The sequence below is a fragment of the Syngnathus typhle genome, linkage group LG5 (genome assembly GCF_033458585.1).
Source record: "Syngnathus typhle isolate RoL2023-S1 ecotype Sweden linkage group LG5, RoL_Styp_1.0, whole genome shotgun sequence".
Lineage (NCBI taxonomy): Eukaryota > Metazoa > Chordata > Actinopteri > Syngnathiformes > Syngnathidae > Syngnathus > Syngnathus typhle.
The window spans coordinates 10,101,165-10,121,325 of NC_083742.1; the positions used below are offsets into that span (position 1 = coordinate 10,101,165).

General features: G+C 41.3%; 1 protein-coding gene across 2 annotated transcripts; it reads left to right on the forward strand.

The window, feature by feature from the left end:
• The first annotated feature begins 224 nt into the window (after nucleotides 1–224).
• On the forward strand, nucleotides 225–19,650 carry LOC133154692 (rapamycin-insensitive companion of mTOR-like). Of its 2 annotated transcripts, XM_061279591.1 has the most exons (38): nucleotides 225–308; nucleotides 435–482; nucleotides 2,348–2,445; nucleotides 4,044–4,108; nucleotides 4,297–4,428; nucleotides 4,496–4,559; nucleotides 5,755–5,881; nucleotides 6,001–6,170; nucleotides 6,547–6,614; nucleotides 6,971–7,038; nucleotides 7,121–7,203; nucleotides 7,508–7,595; nucleotides 7,742–7,832; nucleotides 7,932–7,998; nucleotides 8,488–8,568; nucleotides 9,104–9,204; nucleotides 9,297–9,462; nucleotides 9,709–9,810; nucleotides 10,007–10,053; nucleotides 10,143–10,278; nucleotides 10,372–10,571; nucleotides 10,663–10,789; nucleotides 11,557–11,721; nucleotides 11,982–12,058; nucleotides 12,145–12,223; nucleotides 12,327–12,436; nucleotides 12,516–12,603; nucleotides 12,678–12,770; nucleotides 13,064–13,170; nucleotides 13,493–13,722; nucleotides 13,803–14,892; nucleotides 15,286–15,366; nucleotides 16,173–16,432; nucleotides 16,523–16,729; nucleotides 16,857–17,009; nucleotides 17,129–17,252; nucleotides 17,790–17,928; nucleotides 18,015–19,650. In XM_061279591.1, the coding sequence occupies exons 1-38, from the start codon at nucleotides 260–262 to the stop codon at nucleotides 18,093–18,095; spliced, it is 5,262 nt and encodes a 1,753-aa protein (XP_061135575.1). In that variant the 5' UTR covers nucleotides 225–259; the 3' UTR covers nucleotides 18,096–19,650. The 2 variants fall into 2 exon arrangements, with proteins under 2 accessions (XP_061135575.1, XP_061135576.1); XM_061279592.1 differs by lacking the exon at nucleotides 15,286–15,366.
• The last annotated feature ends 511 nt before the right edge of the window (nucleotides 19,651–20,161 follow it).

The following is a 20,161-nucleotide window of genomic DNA, read 5'->3' on the forward strand; positions in this document are numbered from 1 at the left end:
AAAAACCCTGTCATGACTTTGTTCTAACTAAACACTGCTATGAAGTGAGTGCAACGGAGATATCCTTTTTGTTCCCATCACAACCTTAAACTGGCACTAGGTCAGATTCACTCTGCTCTTTCTTTAATGTTTCAATTCGGAATAAGGTGATTCATCTGATCTCAAATCAGTGAGATGTCCTGTTGTGATATACAGCCCCGTTGTTTGTTTTCTCGCGAGAAACTACGAAGTTTCCGGTGTTGTGGATGTTCCTGGAAACATGGCGGCCAGCTTCCGCGGCCGTCCTATCCGGAGTCTTCGGATGCGAGGTAAACATGAAAACCCCGAATCAATGCTACGTTTACTGTTGGAATTTTGCAAATGTAGAGTTTCCGAGGCAGCTGATGACCTGGGCGTCTTCACCCTCATTGACCGCTTTGTGGTTTTTTTGACAGGTCGGAATGACAGCGGAGAAGAGAACGTCCCGCTGGATCTGACTAGAGGTAAGCAAAGGCTTGTTCACATCACACTGAAAGCGATTATTGTTCATTATGGATGGGTTTATTCCTTTCTAAACACAAGCCAAGAAAGGAGAAAGCCTATATCTGGTACTTGGCATTTCTTTGTTAATGCCACCCGCTTTGCTTTCATTTCTATTTTGATTAACAAGATTTACAGCCACATCTTAATAAACAGACGTTTGCGAGCTAACTAACTAGCTGAGTTAGCAGTAGCTAGCTGCTACAGCTAACCACCCATGACGACACAAGGTTGTTTTGATTTGGCCAGCGGCTAGGATAGGCTGTTATTAGGCTAAACATTCACAATTGTTGTTGCCACGCATTCGCCTACCATGTGAAATCGGGCTTTAAGGTTGACAGATGAGTAGCATTCAAATAGCACATGATGGTGTGCAGGAGCGATCTGGTGCTGCACTGGCTGTTAAGATTGCTTGCCATCATTGCGGTATTACCTCTCTGGTTGTTCACATTATACACAATAGCTCGGCGGTGTTCTAATTTTAAATTAGGGAGACATCCACTGGCATTGAAAGATACTGAATGCGTATACCATGCAATTATTTCTGACAGTGTTGATAGCATGGCTGGGATCTATTGATTGACATGAGTTATTTCATACTGGATGGGGAAATCAACCATATGTCTGGTGAAGAAGGCCTACTGGGCACTCATTTGATCATTATGTTGGAATCCTCAACCACGAAATATAAATTAGACTCGAGCGTTTCAGTTCTTTGCCTTGACACACACTTTATTGAGCGTTTGTAAATCTACATACAATCATTGATGTCATTCGTTCATTATCAGAAAAGAAATAATGTTTGTTGCACTGTTCTTAATCTCTCTAATGACATTTAATAATTGCGTTATTGTTTTTCACGTACTTAAGAATTGGGTGTCAATGATGTGTATGTTGCAATTATATACCTTGAAAACACGAATGACAAAACTGTTGTGAGACATCAAATTAAGCTTACAAAATGGATGAGAAACTAGTTATACCACGGAGCCGCAAGCACCCACCAAGGGAGGCGTTTCGCCTCATTGCCTGAGCCGCTCTTTATGCACAGTGTGGTTGCAGATTTTTGATGGAGTCATATTTGAGAATTTCACATTCCATTGTAAAACACAAAGAGGCTGTTCATATGCTGCTTGTATCTTACTTTATCATGTGTTCATAATAGCTTTTGTTGGTGATGAGGCCAAACTGTGATCTGTGTTGCCTTTAAAGGAACGTTTTGTTGACCGAAACACAATTTTTCCTCTTTGACTTAAATTTGCAGTTGTTTGTTTGTAAGTAATGTTGGCTGGCTGTCAGTACATTTGCAGTTGTTGTTTTTTTACACTAAAAATCAGCCAACGCCTGTGAGAGCGGTGTCCAGGTACCCTTTTTAAATGAAGATGAATGTTTATTCCTTTCTGTAAAGTAATTGATGAGACTTAGATTTTTTTTAACATAGCTCATTACTCCAAATGTTTCTGTTTCAATTCATTTCTCCTCATGGAAATGATATTACTCTTTTTCCGCCTCTCCAAAAAGTCATCATTAATGAGTCTTTTTTTTATTTTTATTTTTTTTTATTTTTTAGCCCTGATAAATATTTCACTTCATCTATAGTAACGCAACAACTCACCAATTACCATGATACTAAGCATAGAATAGTCATCAGCTGAAAACAAAAAGCACTTCCTCGCTCAGGCTTATGTTTTACCGTCTGCGTATTTACTTCACACACAAAGTTAATTTGACCAGATAAACCAACTTCCTTCCTGCCACATATCATTGATGCTTCCCTGACTGATGACTTGTATTATATACATTGTATTTCCTTTTCTTTATTCTGCAGAACCTCCAGAAAACTTCAGGGAAATCCTTCAAAATGTGGCCAAACCACATGGAGTCAGTAACATGCGAAAACTTGGCCACCTAAACAACTTTGTCAAGGTAATATTGTTAAATTGTGCAATTTTCATCATTTGTTGACACAATGTTGACACCACTGACAATGCGTTATTAAAACCACTGTCTTTCTCTTAAGATAAACAAATTGACAGTCACAGAAGGGCCAATTTGAAGATGATAATCGGAATGTTTTGTTGAATTCATAGAACAGAAAAATTAATTAACTAAGGCAAATAGTTGCAAATTTTCAGGAATGGTGACGCACTGCTTAGCACATCCGCCTCAAAGTTCAGAGCTTGTGGGTTTGATTCCACCTTTGACTCTCCCCATGTGGATGGTACACGGTAGGCCGATTGAGCACTCCAAATTGCCCGTAGGTACGAGTGCTGATGCTTGTTCGTGTCTCTGTGTCCCCTGCGATTGGCTGGCAACCGGTTCAGGTGTCCCCCTCCTATCGCCCGATGACTTCTGGGATAGGCCCCAGCACGCCCGTGACCCCTGTGGGGACACGCGGTACGAAAAATGGATGGATAGGCATTTTCAGATATCTGTTGCATAAGTTTCTCCTTTTAAGTCATTTAGGTGTCAGTTCAAAATATGTGACTGACTATGCAGCCCGTGGCAACGTTAATGGCTTGAAGGCCAAGTGAGAATCTGACTTGTGTCACTGCGATGCATTAAACCTTATTTATTCTCCTGTTTACCTTAAGACAGCGATCTATGCAAGTGTTGCTGTTGCTACTGTTTCCATAAAAGGCATCTTGGACGTTGAGGGTGACCTAATCCCCCGGAGAATGTCACATGGCCCTTTTGAAGTCTCTTCTCCTCTCCCCTTGCTTGCTTGGGTTCTACATCAGAGAACACCCTCCTCATCACCTCTCAATGGATCTGCTACAGCTTTCTTCCTGTTTCGCTCACAATCTGTCTCGCTGCTTCTGCTTTAGGAGATTCATGTTGAGAGCCAAAGATAAATTTCAGTAATTGTCATACTCTCGTGCAGCTTCCTTGTTTGCTGCCCCATTATGAAGACTGTAGATATTGATGGATGCCTCGTAGTGTTACTGTTGTATGTCCAGTTGGCTGCCTTCTTTATCTAATGCATTACAGTCAGGACGATCTACTCGATGAATTTTCATCTGTATAATTGATTTTGTAATTTAAAAAAAATATGCTTTCAAAATTGTCTATTTTAAATTATTTCAGAAATTAGGACTTACTGTTGTTGACCTCATGAAAGGGATATATTTAGGATTCTTAGGCCCACCATGTTACAGTATGTACATTGTACAGTCTCTATAATGTGTTTATGAAAATAGTAAACAATATCTATAATTTCATATTTACCTGTGGCTAGTAGAAGCCAATCAAGAAGCGTGTCCGTCTCTGAAACACACACACTGCTATGCCACTTCCAATAAGCCGAGTGCATTTGAAGTACAAGATAATACATGTTTCGAGTAAGTTGCATGTTGCCGGTACATTTTGGAATTAGAGCTTTCATGATCCATCAGCAGTGAAAGCGAATGGTTTCAGTTCAGTGTTCATTTCTTTTTTGTGGGATGTGATTAAGAAGTGAACTTTTTAAGTCAATGTCTTAAACAGTCATTGTAATAATAAAAAAAATAAAAATTGTGTTGCAGCTGCTATGCAGTGTTAGGCATCATGAGGAAATCTTTGGGTTTACATACGAAGAAGTCATTGTTTGGTAAGTGCTTTTCCTGTAATTTAATCATTCAGAGATACATTAGTTAAAGAATTGCTTTATTTATAAATGTGATGAAATTGTAGATGTTTCTCTATAGACAATGTAGATATGCAAAATGTATGAAATCATTTCTCTACTGTTTCTTTTCCCCCCATTTTGGACTCATCTAAATGCATTGTTACTCCTAGTCTGCGACTAGCTTTACTAAATGAGGCTAAGGAAGTGCGTGCTGCTGGGTTGCGGGCACTCCGCTACCTCATTCGTGACACCATTGTGCTGCAGAAAGTCCTCAAACTACAAGTGGATTATTTGATAGCCAGGTAAACAGTTTCTTTTTATTGAAAGAAAAAAAATAAATGTAAAATGCCTCATGTACTGTATATTTAGGTGCATTGACATCCAGCAGAGCAACGAAGGGGAAAGGACTCAGGCGCTGAGACTTGTTCGAAAGGTATACACACATATTTTTTTTCCTGCACTTTCAGAACCATCCTGTGTCTAATTATTTTCTAAGCTTGCTGTCACGTTGCCGGAGGAATGTGCCTCTTGCAATCACTATAAATTCCTCCGCCATATTACCATCTCAAAGATCATTGGGTTTGCAGCAATGTCAGTGTGTGGATGGTCTGCCCAACTCTGCAGTCAAGGCTATTTATAGCTTTGTCAGTCCTTTTCTGTAAACGTTCTCCACACTTGCACACAAACGCACAGAGGGAGGCTCTGTACTTATGAAAGAATTATCGACCTAAGGCGACAGCTTGGGTTCATGATGTACACTCCCTGGCAAAGGTATTAGAACAATGAGGCCAGTTGTATTAATTTGCTGTCGACTGAAAACATTTGGGTTACATCAAAAGTTGAGTATGAGACGACAGACAAGGACTGTGCTGAAAGCCAGAAAAAGCATCGCAAGAGAATACAAAAGTTTGGTGATGTCAGAGGGTCACTGGCTTAATGCTGTCATTGTGAGCAAAAGTATTTCTACAAATGTTCCAAAAATAGTTCAATAATGGGACATTGTGATTCCCTAAGAATGTTAATACACATTCATTTATTTTAACTCGGTATATTACATGTTTGTTAGTGAGGGGAAAAAAAGGTTTCATATACATAAATATTTCAAAATAATACATTTTATAGCTGTAATTTCAATTCAGCGCCCACCCAGTTATCAACCCGTCAGAATCTGATACCAGGCATTGCCCACTTCTAAGTTATGTTTAAGATGCTGATGCATCTCATATTCATCTCATAATGTCAAACTAGGACTGCTCAATTAATTGAATTTTAATCAGGATTAGGGTTCAAAAACCGAATCGTGTAAATAATTGTGATTTCAATATTAAACAAAAATAATTGTGGTTATGATCTTATCCATAATCTAGCAGCCCTATGTCAAACACAAATGATTTCAGTCTGCAACACAAATCAAGGTATTATTGAACTGTTCTAATAATGCAACACAAATCAAGGTATTATTGAACTGTTGTAATACTTTTGTGGGGTAGAGGTATACCCTGACTTCTCACAAAACACAAACACATTTTTGGTGTATATAAAACTACCCAAAAAATTCGACACTAGCATGAAAATAGATTTTTGTTCAATTTATTGGATTGACCGCCATTCTTCCTTGCCCACTGTAGATCATCACTGTCAATGCAATGCTCTTCCCCACTTCTGTTGCAAACTCTCTTATCGCTGTGGGGACTGATGGACTACAAGAGAGGGACCGAATGGTCCGTGCCGCCATCGCTATTGTCTGTGAGCTAGGTGAGAATCGACTTACTTAATAGTTCAAACTAGTAGTTGTTAGCAGACAAACCTTGTATGTTATAGTTGAAAGGACACATCCTATGTGTGCAATCCCTCCTTTTTCTTGTTCCCTGTAGCCCTGAAAAACCCAGAGGTGGTTGCTAAACGGGGAGGCCTAAGCACTATCTTGAAAAGTGTGATTGATTGCCAGCTGAGCCGCATCAATGAAGCTCTGATCACAACCATCCTCCATCTTCTCAACCACCCACGTACCCGTCAGTACGTGCGCATCGATGTAGAGTTAGAGGTACGTACGCACACGTGCAGATGCACAAATTAGTAAATGAATGAGCCACAGTAGTGGGTGTCAGTATTAGCAGCCAAAGCTTGGCCCGTCCCTTCCCATGTTGCTTTCATTAGTTTCTGACAGTGTTTGTTTCTCACAGTCTTAGCCTCTTTGTTTAAACAGACAGCTTGAATGCAAAACATCCCGCCAACAGTCACTCTACCCACATGGATGTCATATGACATTAGTCAAACTGCCAGAGGATTTATATGAACTTTTCAGTGGGATTTCACTTAATGTCTGAGAACAAATAAATGATTACTAAGTTGGTCGAATCTAAGCAAATGTGCTTGTTTTTTCACACTTGTTTTGTGTGTGTATCCGTTCTGTCCTCCAGCAAATCCTTGCGCCTTTCACAGATTTTCACTACCGTCACAATGCAGACACGGCTGAAGGGCAACTCAAGTGAGTGTGTTTGTGTGTAGTGTGATAAAGAAACCAAAACTTAGTATTGTGACATTTGGACTATTTATTCTTTTTTTGTGGTGACCACTGAGAACATTGAGGTTGAGGGTTTGTTCACTCCTCAGTGTCTCACTTGAGGTTGTCAATCACACTTAATCGTGATAACTCCTCAGTCGCTCTGAGCGATTAGCTTTCAAAAAAAGAAATTATAATGTTGGTATTTGTTTGTTCTCGTATGAAAAGTTTTCTTTACATTCTTTGAAAAGCCTCGCTGGTCCATTTACAATGATGTTTTGTGTGAGGGACACAGTGTTCTTTTTTTTTTTTTTAATGTGTGTGTGTGTTCACTTTCACAGAGACGACAAAGAGGCCCGTTTCTTATCAAGTAGAATGGCCATAGTGGCCGCTTTCCGCTCTTGGTCTGGTAAGACCTCTGGTGGACTCAAAACTGAATTTGCCTGCTTTAAATGTACTGTTTTAAAATATTCTGCTTTTTTTCCTGATAGGGATTATAAATCTATGCAAGTCTGGAAATTCTGGAATCCAATCTTTAATTGGTTTACTTTGCATACCGAATGTGGAAGTCAGGGTGAGTGTTATTGCAAACATTACAATTGTTGCAAATAAAAGGCGGGGGCTTAGTGCCATACATCTCATTCACATATAATATTCAATGTGAGGTTTGATGTTGGATGACATTTCCAGATCAAGGGAGACAGGCAGATGTTGATTGAAACTCCATTTCCTGTCTCATTGACTGAAACGAACTGAACATTCTTTGGCTTTTTTGCTTGCCTCTCGTCTTTAGAACAATTGATTATGCCGCTGTAAATATTTTAAAGCATTTAAATGTTGTTTATCTATTTCAACATTTTTTTATTTTTTTTTTGCAGAAAGGCTTGTTGGAGGTTTTATATGAGATATTCAGACTTCCTGTGCCCATCATAACCCAAGACTTCACAGAAGCTCTTTTGAGTGTTGGTGAGTAATCTATTGTTTTTCTTAGAGCTTTTAAACCTACCCTTGCTTGGTATTTAGTAGGAGGTGGGAAATCATATTTTTGTCCCCTTAAGATGAAATCTAAATCCATATTCTACACAGAGTACAAAACAATTTTTTTCAATCAGACCCAGCAAGATTCCAGGACACATGGAGACTTTCTGATGGGTTTGTTGCAGCAGAGGCCAAAGTTGTTCTTCCCCATAGGGCTCGCTCGCGGTGAGACATGATACAACACTGTAGAAACGTAAAAAGCTGAAATATTTTCACTCTGCATTACTCATGTTTTTTTTTTTTTTGGTCTTTTCCACTGATCAGACCTGATTTGATGGATAACTACTTGGCATTTGTGCTCTCTGCCTTCGTCTCTAGTGGGCTGCTCGAGGTGAGTGCCTTGGCAGGCTGCACAGTATATAAATAAATATTGATATTGCAATATTGGACCATTGAATATGTGTGCTGCACAGACAAGCAATAATTCCTTTTTTTATGTACTGAAGACATAGTCATACTTGATCATGTTCAATTTAGTTTTTTGTCAAAAGTAGAGATTGACTTCTCCCCCCTCATAGGTCCTGTGCCATTAAAAAAAAAAGTTAACCGTTTTATATGAGCCAACACTATTATTGGATGATTCAGATTTATTGTTGTTGTTACACACACATCATTGTCAGCGATTGTCGGGTGCCAAGTGATTGTGTTTATCCTCAATCATGCATATCTTGTTTTTGTGGTCACTCATTCCAGCTTGCGTTTTATTTTCTTATACAGGATAGATTTTGTTTGGTTGAAATTTAATTTAGCCCACATGTTCGTAGTATTTTTGAAAAGCTTTTGCGTATTTCCATTAAAATCACATTGCTTAATTCTTTAGGGTCTTGTTGAAGTGGTAACAAGCAACGATGATCCGCTTGCTATCAGGGCCACCATCATCTTGGGCGAGCTTTTACATATGGTAAGTCAGTGTCTATGACTAATTCTGAAGATGACAAAAGCTGTTTTTGGAGAAAATCCTTTCTTTAATAAACATGAATAGGAGTGGTGCTCTGATCAATAAGCAACCAACCGTGATTGATCAATCATTGCCAAAAAAAGAAAAATATCACCAGCAGCCGTACTTTGGGGCCTGCAGCCAACTAGAGACTGCAATGTGGCATCCTTCCCGTTTCTTTAACATTTATAGATTACATACCAAACCAGTAAATACATCGTCTTCATCGTCAAGTTTAAATAATGTACAGTTTTTGCATCGCGAAAAGATCTTTTAAAATTTCCATGCAATGTATTTTAATCTGATTCATCAATTACATGAAAAAAATAATTTCGAGATTGATCGATTCTAAAAATAATAAGCTTCTTTAAAATTGGTGCAGCTAATCGGTGTGTTCAGTATTAAAATGGACTGATGTCACTGATGAATGATTTGTATCGGCAGGATAATACGCTGATCGGAATACCTCTAATGCATAGCATATGTAATCCATGTTTAGGCAAACACCATCCTTCCACACACCCACAGTCACCACCTGCACTGCCTTCCCACCCTTATCAACATGGCAGCTTCCTTCGACATCCCACAGGAAAAGCGACTGTGAGTACATTAATTCTTAAATGTTCTTTTATAACAGTGAGCTGAACTCAAACCCTGATCCCATTATGGATTTGTTTTTTATTTTGATTCAGTCGGGCTAGTGCAGCTGTCAACAATCTCAAGCGTTTCCATGAGAGAAAGAAGAAAGGTTCTAAACCACACAGCCTCTATCTAGACCACATCATCCGCAACTCTGTGTCCTCACATAGCCGCAGAGAGTCACACTCACGGGTCCAAAGGGACATCTACGTCATTAAGGTAACCTGCTCCTTTCATCTTCCTCTTTGAGATCTTAAGAAAGTACTACAAACTGTACTGTATGAGGTTATTGAAAATTAAGAGCAAATGTACTGTTTGGCACTGTGTGTTATCGCAGTGATGATTCTACCCTAAATCTGTCTCGTATAAGCTTCTAATAATTGTGATGATTAGTGAAATAGAGCTCATAAAAAGCTACTGCCAACATGAAAGTGCTATTGTTAATTCTGTGTTTTTCCTTTTCAGGACACAGAAGAAGCATTGATGATGAACTTGAGAGACAGTCACATTCTCAACCATAAGCAAAACCTAGAGTGGAACTGGTTGCTCATTGCCACCATCCTTAAGGTCAGGCAACCATCATGTTGCACCTCGCTCTCTCCCTCTGTCTGTTGATTATTTATTTCTCTCTTGTACTCTTTTCCTTTTGTTATTTTTTTTTCTTGCTCTCTGTCCATCACTCCCAACACACACCCGCCTTCTTTTGCCGTTTTGGATCAATACTGTATTTAAATACCCTTTTCCCCCCACCCTTTCATCCTAGTGGCCCAATGTAAATCTCAGGAACAACAAAGATGAACAGATGCACAAGTGAGAACCATTGACGAACTCTTGATATATAAATGAATGTGATTCTGATTGTTGCACTTATTGCACTTTTGTTATTGCATGTGACGCAGGTTTGTCCGGAGGCTGCTGTACTTCTATAAGCCCAGCAGTAAGTTGTACGCAGGGCTGGCATTAGATCACGTTAAGGCGAGACAACTCACTGTGGTTGGCTGTCAGTTTGTTGAGTTCCTCATGGACTCAGATGAGGTGAGAAAACTCTAGAAACCCATTTTTTCAATTTCGATGTCCTTGTGTACTTTTGTTTTTAACTTGCTTGTCTCTCTTCCCTTCATTTAATAGGATGGACAGGGCTACCTGGAGGAGCTTGTGAGGGATATGGTATCATGGCTGTCTTTATCTGCAGGCTTGAAATCTGAGCGCAGCTTGCAAAGTAACGGCCTGCTCACCACACTTAGCCAACACTACTTTCTGTTCTTGGGAACACTCTCTGCACACTCTCAGGGAGTTAAACTTCTGGAGAAATGTGGCCTGTTTCAGTGGTGAGTGTATAGGAAACAATACACTCTTTCTGTGTATTCTCATCCACACATATTTGCATGACTTAATTTGATCTGCCTTCTGCGTTTGCAGCCTGCTGAATCTGTGCTCTGTGAAGAACCAGGATCCTGTGCTAAAGCTTGCTGTAGCCACATTAGACTACAGCAGAGACGGTCTGGCGAGAGTGATCCTCTCCAAGATTCTTACCGCTGCTACTGATGTAGGTCGACAACATAAACACACAAGTGTAGACGTTCACGACGTAGGAAACATGTTAAATAATAAACTAGTACCGGAGCACACAAGTTTTTCAAATTACGAGCTGGAGCTTTCCCCGATTTTCTTATATTATTATTTCTTTTGAGCGCAAGCTTCTCGTATGATGCCATTGATAAAGTGAAGTGGAAAAAAATATTGAACAATTAAGTCATTGTAATGCCCCCACATGGCTGTAAGAAGATACACAGTTGCTGACACTCTTTCGATCGTTTATTGAATGGTATAGTCAAATACAGAAAGAGAAAACTCGCAAGGATCTGCTGTTAGGCCACAATTCACAACCTGTTCCTCACCAAGACTTACCCCACCAACTAGGTCAAAGCGACTTTACTTCGAATGTCACTAACTTGCCCACACTCTTTAAAGTCCATTACACGAATCCTCCTTTTGGATGAAAGTTACACGTTATATAACCGTTTTTTTCTGTAGCCTTTTGTTTCTCATACAATACAGTCCAATATCTTTTGGCGGAGCTAGAACCGATTCATTTATGCAATCTCAGTTCATTTCAATGACAACATTTGATTTGATGTATGAGTAAATTGAGTTATGAGCTTGCTCACAGAAAAAAAATAAAACCCTTAAGTCAAGGTACCACTGTAACCAACAGTGTTTACATATATCCATTTAGAATGTATCTTTATTGGTCTCTATTGGTAATCCTGTGTTCTTCTTGTTCTTCTCTCAATTTACGCATCTTGTGAGTAGCCCTGCAGACTGTATGCCACCAAGCACCTTCGTGTGTTGCTGCGAGCAGGTGTAGAGTTTTTTAGCAGCTGGGGCATGGAGCTGCTGGTCACACAGCTTCACGACCATAGCAAGGCCGTGTCGATGGAGGCCCTTGATATTCTGGACGAAGCCTGTGAGGACAAGGTGATCATGGAGAGACATGCACTTACACGTACCCACAATCATTTACTATACATTCATATTCCTACACATCCCTGCAAAATGTTTCCCGCTTAAAGCCTCAGATGGCTGAAATGTATTGTTGGGACTTTCCCACACCACAACAAGAGGTGCTACTCAATGAACCGTTATTTTTCCAATGTTTCGTGACTATGTGATCAAAGATTGAAATGGGGAAGAAGCAACTTCTGTTGTCTGACTAGTTATTTTTGTTCATTTGTCAGGCCAATCTTCATGCGCTCATCCATCTGAAACCAGCTTTGTCTCACCTCGGAGACAAAGGCCTTCTTCTGCTCCTCAGGTAAAGGATTACCTAATGTCTGCGAGAGTTTCATTTTATAATTGCGTCATTTGTACAATCCATGCTATTTTTTGTCGCTACTGCAGGTTCTTGTCCATACCTAAAGGGTTTTCCTACCTCAATGAGAGGGGTTATGTCAGCAAACAGCTCGATAAATGGCAGAAGGTACGTACAGGAGCCTCATGGATTGATTTATTTTGCCAGTCTACTATTTTGTAATATGAACCTGTCGTTTTATTTCAACAAGCGATTGTCAATTGAATTGCAGGAATACAACCTAAAATACGTCGACCTGATCGAGGAGCAACTCAACGAAGCACTAACAACCTATCGCAAACCTGTTGATGGCGATAACTATGTGAGACGCAGCAACCAAAGGTAGGAAGCTGATTTTGCTGCTTTACATTCTAATTACCAGCCAAACCGGCTTCTGTTTAATTTCATTGCTCTTCTCCAGGTTACAAAGACCAAATGTCTATCTCCCTGTGCACTTGTATGGTCAGCTAGTCCATGATAAGACAGGCTGCCATCTATTGGAGACTCAGGTAATTATGATCTCTGTTGCTTTTTCCTTCTCTGTTGAATAATGCTGATTTATTTGGAATCTGTCCGTTTCCAGAGTATAGTTCCTGACCTCAGCTACACGGTTCGCTCCCCGATGCTGGACACCTGGGAGGGCATCAAACAGCTTAAAGCTGCTCTCTGGGCTCTGGTTAGCAACGCTTAATATAAATGTATCTTTCTAAGGAATGACTCACACACAATTTTATAATGCTTCTTGATCCTAATACTGAAAGTTTGGGATTAAAAATGTAAATGCTTACTGGTGAGGTGAGTACACTTACAAGAGTACAAGGCCTGCTTTTATTTTTCAACCTTTTATCGCTGATTTAAAACCATATTAGACAACATCCATTTTGGTTGATACCTCTGATCTAATTGATCTGATCAATGATGCTTGACGGTAATACATTTGTGATGGATTTTTGTTTCACTTTCATCCAGGGTAACATTGGCTCTTCAAACTGGGGCCTGAATCTCCTCCATGAGGAGAACGTCATCCCTGACATGCTTGCATTAGCTCAGCACTGCGAAGTGTTGTCAGTACGAGGGTAAGGCCTTTTTTATGCTGTACGGTGCTCACTAAAAGTGCAAACTTCCTCATTTTTAAGTCTTACAGTTGGAATACATTTATTCAAGACCTCGTGTCTCTTAACAATGAAAAGAAAAAAGAGATGCTCGTATTTGGTTTTTATTAAACTGCAAATAACTTACGGTAGTATTGCAAAAAAAAAGTCCAATGTTAATTATTGAAAGTTGAACAGTATTCCTTATTTAGATTTTAACTTTATTCAAGAGTAACATTGTTGTATGGTGTACTAACAAATGGTTAGGTTAGTCTTTGCTAACTAATGAATCTGTTGATGTCCGCAGTACGTGTGTTTATGTGCTGGGAGTGATCTCCAAGACAAGGCAGGGGTGTGAGTTGTTGAAGCAGTATGGTTGGGATGCAGTCAGACACAGTCGCAGGACGCTGTGGCCAGTCACTCCAGATGAGGTTGAAACCCAGTTGACCTCTGAACTATCATCCGTGCCAAGCACGCTTAGTCTCAACTCTGAATCCACCAGCTCCCGTCATAACAGTGAGAGCGAGTCTCAACCAAGTATGTATCACTGATCCATTCCTATTTGCACTGTTCAATGTTGGAGAACATTATAGTTATGTTTTCCTTTGTGGTTTCAGACATGTACATCCTGGACGATGAAAAATGCGATGTTCTGGACCAGTCAGATGAGGCTCCTTTGTATATACACTCCAAACCAGTCAAGGACCGCAGCCCCTTCACTATCCTGGCCTCCACTCGCTTTGTTCGTGCACGCTTCCTCAACTCCCTGTCCCTCCCCACTAAGAAACTGCGCTCTACAAGTGACCCCAAGACCCCGACGGGCTCGCGCACACCGACTGACTTTAAGATGAGACGTAACCGGACCGTGACAGAGCCTTCTGTCTACGTCCCAACCCAGGGGGACGTCTTCACCACTGTGTTAAATGGCAAAGCAATGCCAAAGAGTCCCACTGTCAGCCTGGAGACGTCGTTTGTCGGGACCAGAGGGGGCTCTGAGGAGCATCTTGTAGATGGACAGCTGGGTAGGGGAGGAGGTTCGGGCCTGGCACTCAGTGGTCTGGGAGGGCACGTGGAGCATCCCTCTCGAGAACGGGAGCAGAGCAGCCGAGAGCGTCTGACCGGAGGAGATGGAGGTTCTTCATTGAGTGGGGGTAATGTGGGAGGGGGAGGAAGCGCGGGAGGTACTCAATTCAAAAGCCGCAGTCAGAGTTTTAACACGGACACCACAACCAGCGGCATCAGCTCCATGAGCTCTAGTCCATCAAGGGAAACCGTCGGAAACCCGGAGCATTCCGAACCTGAGCCGGACTCTTCTGACTGCGTTAGCCTCAACACAGTCGTCTCAGCCAAGACTGTCAAAACGCTGTCTCCTCTCACCCCCCAGGCACAGACAAACCACACGTCTGCATCCAAGTCCTCCACTGTCTCTTTGGTACCTCCCGGGTCCTCGCACACACTCCCCCGGCGAGCTCAATCTCTCAAGTCCCCCTCAGTGACCACCATCAAGAGCCTGGCTGACTGCAGCTTCATGTACACCAGCCCAAGAGACGCGCTGGGCTATGCCACACTGAAGAGGTTGCAGCAACAACGGATACACCCGTCTTTGTCCCATAGTGAAGCGCTGGCTTCACCTGCAAAAGATGTGCTCTTCACAGACACCATCACGATGAAGACTGGCAGCTTGGACTCTCGACTCACACCTCGCAGGTAAGACTATGGCAACTACAGTTATCAAATGCACTCTGATTATTCTTTTGTTTTTGTTTTTCTCTCTCAATGGTTCATTTTCACTGTTTGCTGATAATGGTGCTAATTGCAATGCATGCAACCTTTGGGATGTACTACAAATGGTCTTCCGGCTGAATGGACATTCCCGCTTCCAATTGCGTGGAAGCTGAATTGAAAAAAACAAACATAAATCAAGGACAAGCAGTTCCATGTTTTCTTCCATTTTCACATTTTTAAGCAATGTATTGATAGACATGCATCCTAATTTTGTTTAAAAGAGCATCAGTCCGTAAGGGGAGTGTCTGAGTTTCTGTCTACATCAGCACTCGTCACAGGTTTGTTGTTGCGTGGACATTCTGCTGTGTTTGTCAGGATATCAGACAGGAGAAGTACCTGCCCAGAGTCCAATGTCTTAAGTCCATACCACAGACTGTCCAGAACCCTGGTGCCGCGGTGGGTGGAACTTGCCGAGTGTCCTTGTTAGTTAGATTCTAGTGCGAGTCTTCTTTTACTCTCCTTTATTGCTTATTTGCCCACAGGGGTCGTCACCAGTGCTTTGAGCCCTGTAGAACTTATCAGCAAGTCCCTTGTAGATTGGTTGCTAGCATTAGTTGCAATCCCGCACATCTGACTTGTAACCACTGATCATATTTACGCATTTATGATTATGTCCAACGAACCAACACTTGAACCTTGTATTTTTCTTTCGTGATGTGGCATCATCATGACCAGCCACATAGAGGGAAATGACAGGTGGTGCTGGTGGTAGCAAAGTTGGTAGGGAGGAATGCTCTTGTTTCACAGCGTACAGTTTCAGGAAACAAGAGCCTTTGACCAAAAAAAAAAAAAAAAAACACACACATACACAAGCGTAAGGATAATTTTTTATGGGGATCACTTAGTGTAAGTGCCAAAAATACAAGTAAAGACCTCCCCCAAAAAAGGCTCTTCCCCTAATGCATGTCCGGTACTCCATGCAGTTCAGTCAGAAAACATCCAGGCCACTTTATGAAGAAATACAATTACCATATTTGTTGATTTATATTTTGTAGCTTGTCTACGCTGTGATTCAGCACTTGACTGGGCTGTAGCTTCTGACGTGCTGTAGCCCTTTTTTCCACCTTCCTTCTCAATCTCTCCTCACATCACCAATTCTTCCTGTCCTTCTATCCACCATGTTTTGCTGTTACTTCCCCATTTTCCCCTCCCAGTCTCTCCCCCCGAATCCTCTCACGTACCTCTCCTCTCGGCCTCCCTAGGTTTTTGAAAGCTCTAAGTTTTGCTTCCCTGGACAAAGAAGAGCTCCTAAGCCCAATTAACCAGAGCACCTTGCAACGCTGCTCCTCTGTGCGCTCCATGGTCTCCAGCGCCACCTATGGGTGCAGCGATGACTACATTGGTCTTGCACTGCCTGTGGACATTAACGACATGTTCCACATCAGAGACATGGCATACTTTCAGCAGAGGATAAGCCCGCCTTCAGAGGAGAGGAAACGCTTTCTGTTTGGTGATGATAATGGTGAGGATTTGAATTGACACTGTCTGCAAAAGGGAGATGTTTCACTGATACTTAAAGATTATGCAAATGTCTGTATTATTAATCCTGTAGGTGATCGTCCTGCCCTCCCAATATTGAAGCAGCAGTTCAGTATATCCGAGCTGATCGCAAATAGAGGCGACTGCCCAAACCAGTTTGTGGACTCGGATGAGACGGGACTGCAGGATCACACAGACGAGAACTGCCTCTACTGTGTAGGATCCATCGTCCTTGGATACCCCGCACAGCCACCAAGCAACAGCACACGGGCTCGGACAGGTGAATTTTGCTCAACACGCGCACATAAATTTGATTTGTGGGTAGAAATGATTTCATTTGAGATGTAAAAATGACAAACTGGTAAGAATCAATGTGATCTGGAACTCATAATTTGTTGTTCTTCCAGATTATGTAGATTTCCCAACCTGGGGTGGCCAGAGTGGCCATCGTCTGGAGGTGATGCCTCAGTCCAAGTTCTCTGGCGTGTCAGGGTGCAGCGATGCCGCCGTTTCACAAGGCTCTGTCTGTGGCACGCCCACGCCTAGCGACATTGTCATTGGTGATTAATTAACCCCCCCACACACACACACTTCCCTCTTCCTCAATATTGTATACAGACATGAGCAGTAATTGACACCATAGCCATATTTTCAATCCTGTTATGTCATCCCTCTGTAGGTGGCAAGGCAATATCAGAGGATGGCCCTGCCCCCCGAGTGCTGCTAAGAAAAGAAGTGCTTCGCCTCATCATCAACCTCAGCTCGTCTGTAGGGACCAAAGGCCACGAAACAGGACTTCTCACGTAATTGCCACATTTCTTTTACTCTATGTTCTGTATTATTTGTCACATTTTTATTTCCCATGGTTAGACTGGTCCTGTGACTTATACTCAGGTGCGAATTGTAAATATATAAAAAGAAATATAGAATAGAAATATAATATATAGAAATGAAACTGTTTAGAAATTAATCCACTGCGACGCCACTCTGAGTGTTAGTGTTTTGAGAGGCAGAGCATGTTGCCCTCCCATTAATTTCTGAACGCAGCCTATGTTCTAAACCAATCAGTAGCTCACGCTTGAACTGTTTCCATCCGTACTCCCTGATGCACGCCTATCAAATGAGAATCTAACTGTAACTCGTTTGCTGCCGTCCACATGATTAAGGAAAGGGAATTTTTGATGCGAGTCCAAGCACTTCTTGGTCCTGTTTTTTGTCACATAAATTTCTTTCTTTTTGCATTTTGTTTTTAACTGGTGCGACTTACAATCTGAAAAATAGTGAACTTTTTTTTTTCTGACATATCATTTTGTGTCCTACTTCACGCTATTTCTCTTTAGAATAAAGGAGAAGTTTCCATATGCGTTTGATGACATCTGCCTGTACTCTGAGGTGTCTCACCTCTTAGCGCACTGTATGTTTCGCCTGACCTCCAGACGTTTCATACAGGAGCTTTTCCAGGATGTGCAGTTCATGCCAGTAAGTCTAACTTTCTTTACTCACCCCATTCAAGTCAACGGAGATGTAATATTTATCGGGTAATGTTTATGTCTTGATTACTTTAGATGTATGAGGAAGCTGAGGCAATCTTGACAAAACTGCCAAAACCTGGTGAAAAGGAAGAGGACCCTTCTGCAGAATCCTGATCCTCCTCCTCCCCGCCTGTGTATTACCTACCAGTCCCTGAGCACGCCACCCAATAATGAACCACGAAAGACTGACAAACAGATATGGCTCCAAGGGTGGGAGCAGGTTTGGCGTGTCTTGGTCGCTGAAAACAAAGTACGAGTAGGCAAGGAAGAAGTGAAGGAGAAGGGGAAGGTTGCGTCACTCGCTCTTCTTCAACATCAGTAACTGCAAACAAAGTTTTACCGCCTAATGCTGTTTCAAATTTTTTAACGGGCGAAAAAGAGGAGCAGCTTAACCAAATACTGTTTTCATACGGTCGGCAAAGTTTAGCAACACTCAATAATGCATCACAAAATCAAACTGGATCAAAAGGACAAATGACTCGCGCTGTTTCAAAAGGAAAAAAAAAAAATCTATTGACTGTCACCTTCCAGAGGTTGTCTTCTGTCATGACAGAAATTCTTCACCCTGTGAGTCCACACATCCTGTGTGCTTTCTATCCCTCAGAAACAAAACACTAAAAAAGGCTCCTGCTGTTTAATTTTTTTTAGGATCTGGAGTCTTTGTGAGTCACATTCACCCACCTGTGATCTGTACAAGCCACGTGTGTTTATGCTTCTCTTTTCCTTACTTTCCCGCAACTTGTAGCCTCCCGTCAGGAGAGACAGCAGTTTCTTTTCCGTTCTTATTTCTTGTATCTGAGACAATCAAACATCTGTAGTATTGTCATCTTAAGCGCTATACAGCATAAGCCACCTTTACCAAGTACATGAGAAGAATAGCATGTAGTTTTATGCTAGATATCAGCCTTTTTGCATCATGTCCACCTTCAGTCATTGCATTTTTGGTAAGCTTCTGGTTTTTTAGTCAGGAAGTGCGATGATATAGAGCTAAGTGCGCTGTAGCTGCTATTCATTGTGTAGAATGAGTTAATAGAAGTTTGGCACCAAAACCCGTATCTCCCCAGCATCTCCCCAACATTATGCCTTCTTACCTCTCTGCTTCACTTCCACTGCATGTGTAACGCGCATGGGCCAAGTTACTTTGTTTCCTGCTTGTAACACTTTTTTTAAGGTCGCCATTACAGTGTAGCGGTAGAAATACCCTCGATCAACCCCCCCCCCCCCCCCCCCCCCCCCCCTCCACACACACACACACACCATGCAATATCACTGTCAGTGGCTGAGATGGAAAGGGGTGACTAAATAATCTGTACAAGGATGCCAGGGAGATGGGATTAGATTGATCTCTGCTCCCACTGGCTTGTTTTTTGCTCTAATGCTGCTACACAAATGGACTCATAGAGAGATGATTCATAGATCAGCTAGCTGAGTGATGTCAGATCTGATCTATTTATTATATGTCTGTACCATAGTGAGCTCAACCAGAGAAGAAAAAAGTTATTTATATTTTCCTCAAGACTGTATTATAATTTAATAAGTTCTTTTTTTTTTGCCTGAATTGTGGTTTCCCCTGTATATTGTGTACAGTATGTTTTGGGGCATTAGTGACCTAAAGAAACATACAATCCTATCAAAGGGATGCATTGTTAATTAAAAAAAGATGGAAATACCCTTTTTATTTGTTTCCGTTTTTTGTAATTTGTTTCGAGTTGAAGGCAAACAAAATGTATTCACAATTCTGATGCAAAACAGTTTTGTATCGATCGTATTTAAGAAAATAGAATAGAAGTTTGATCAGTATCGTAACTACCGACTAACAGGTTATATCTGGACCTGCTATCACTTTTGTAAGACCGAACCAAACCTTGCTAGAGTGCAATGTGTACAGTTTGGGTGCGAAAGTATATTTATTTTCTGCCTCACTAAGAAAATACAATAAAGTCTGTAAGTGACAATACATATTAGAAAGCTCCTGCAAAACAGGCATCAAAGTGCAAAGTCCAACTTATGTTTTTGAACTGCATTTTGAGAAAACGTTGGAGTGTGTTCCTTTAATTCAGTGCTAATGTAAAGTACATCCACAAAATAATTACATTTCATAAAAAGTATAAAATCCCAAAACATCGGTCCACTTCTTGTCCTAACATAAATTAAAACATGAAAGAACAACAGTGCAATGC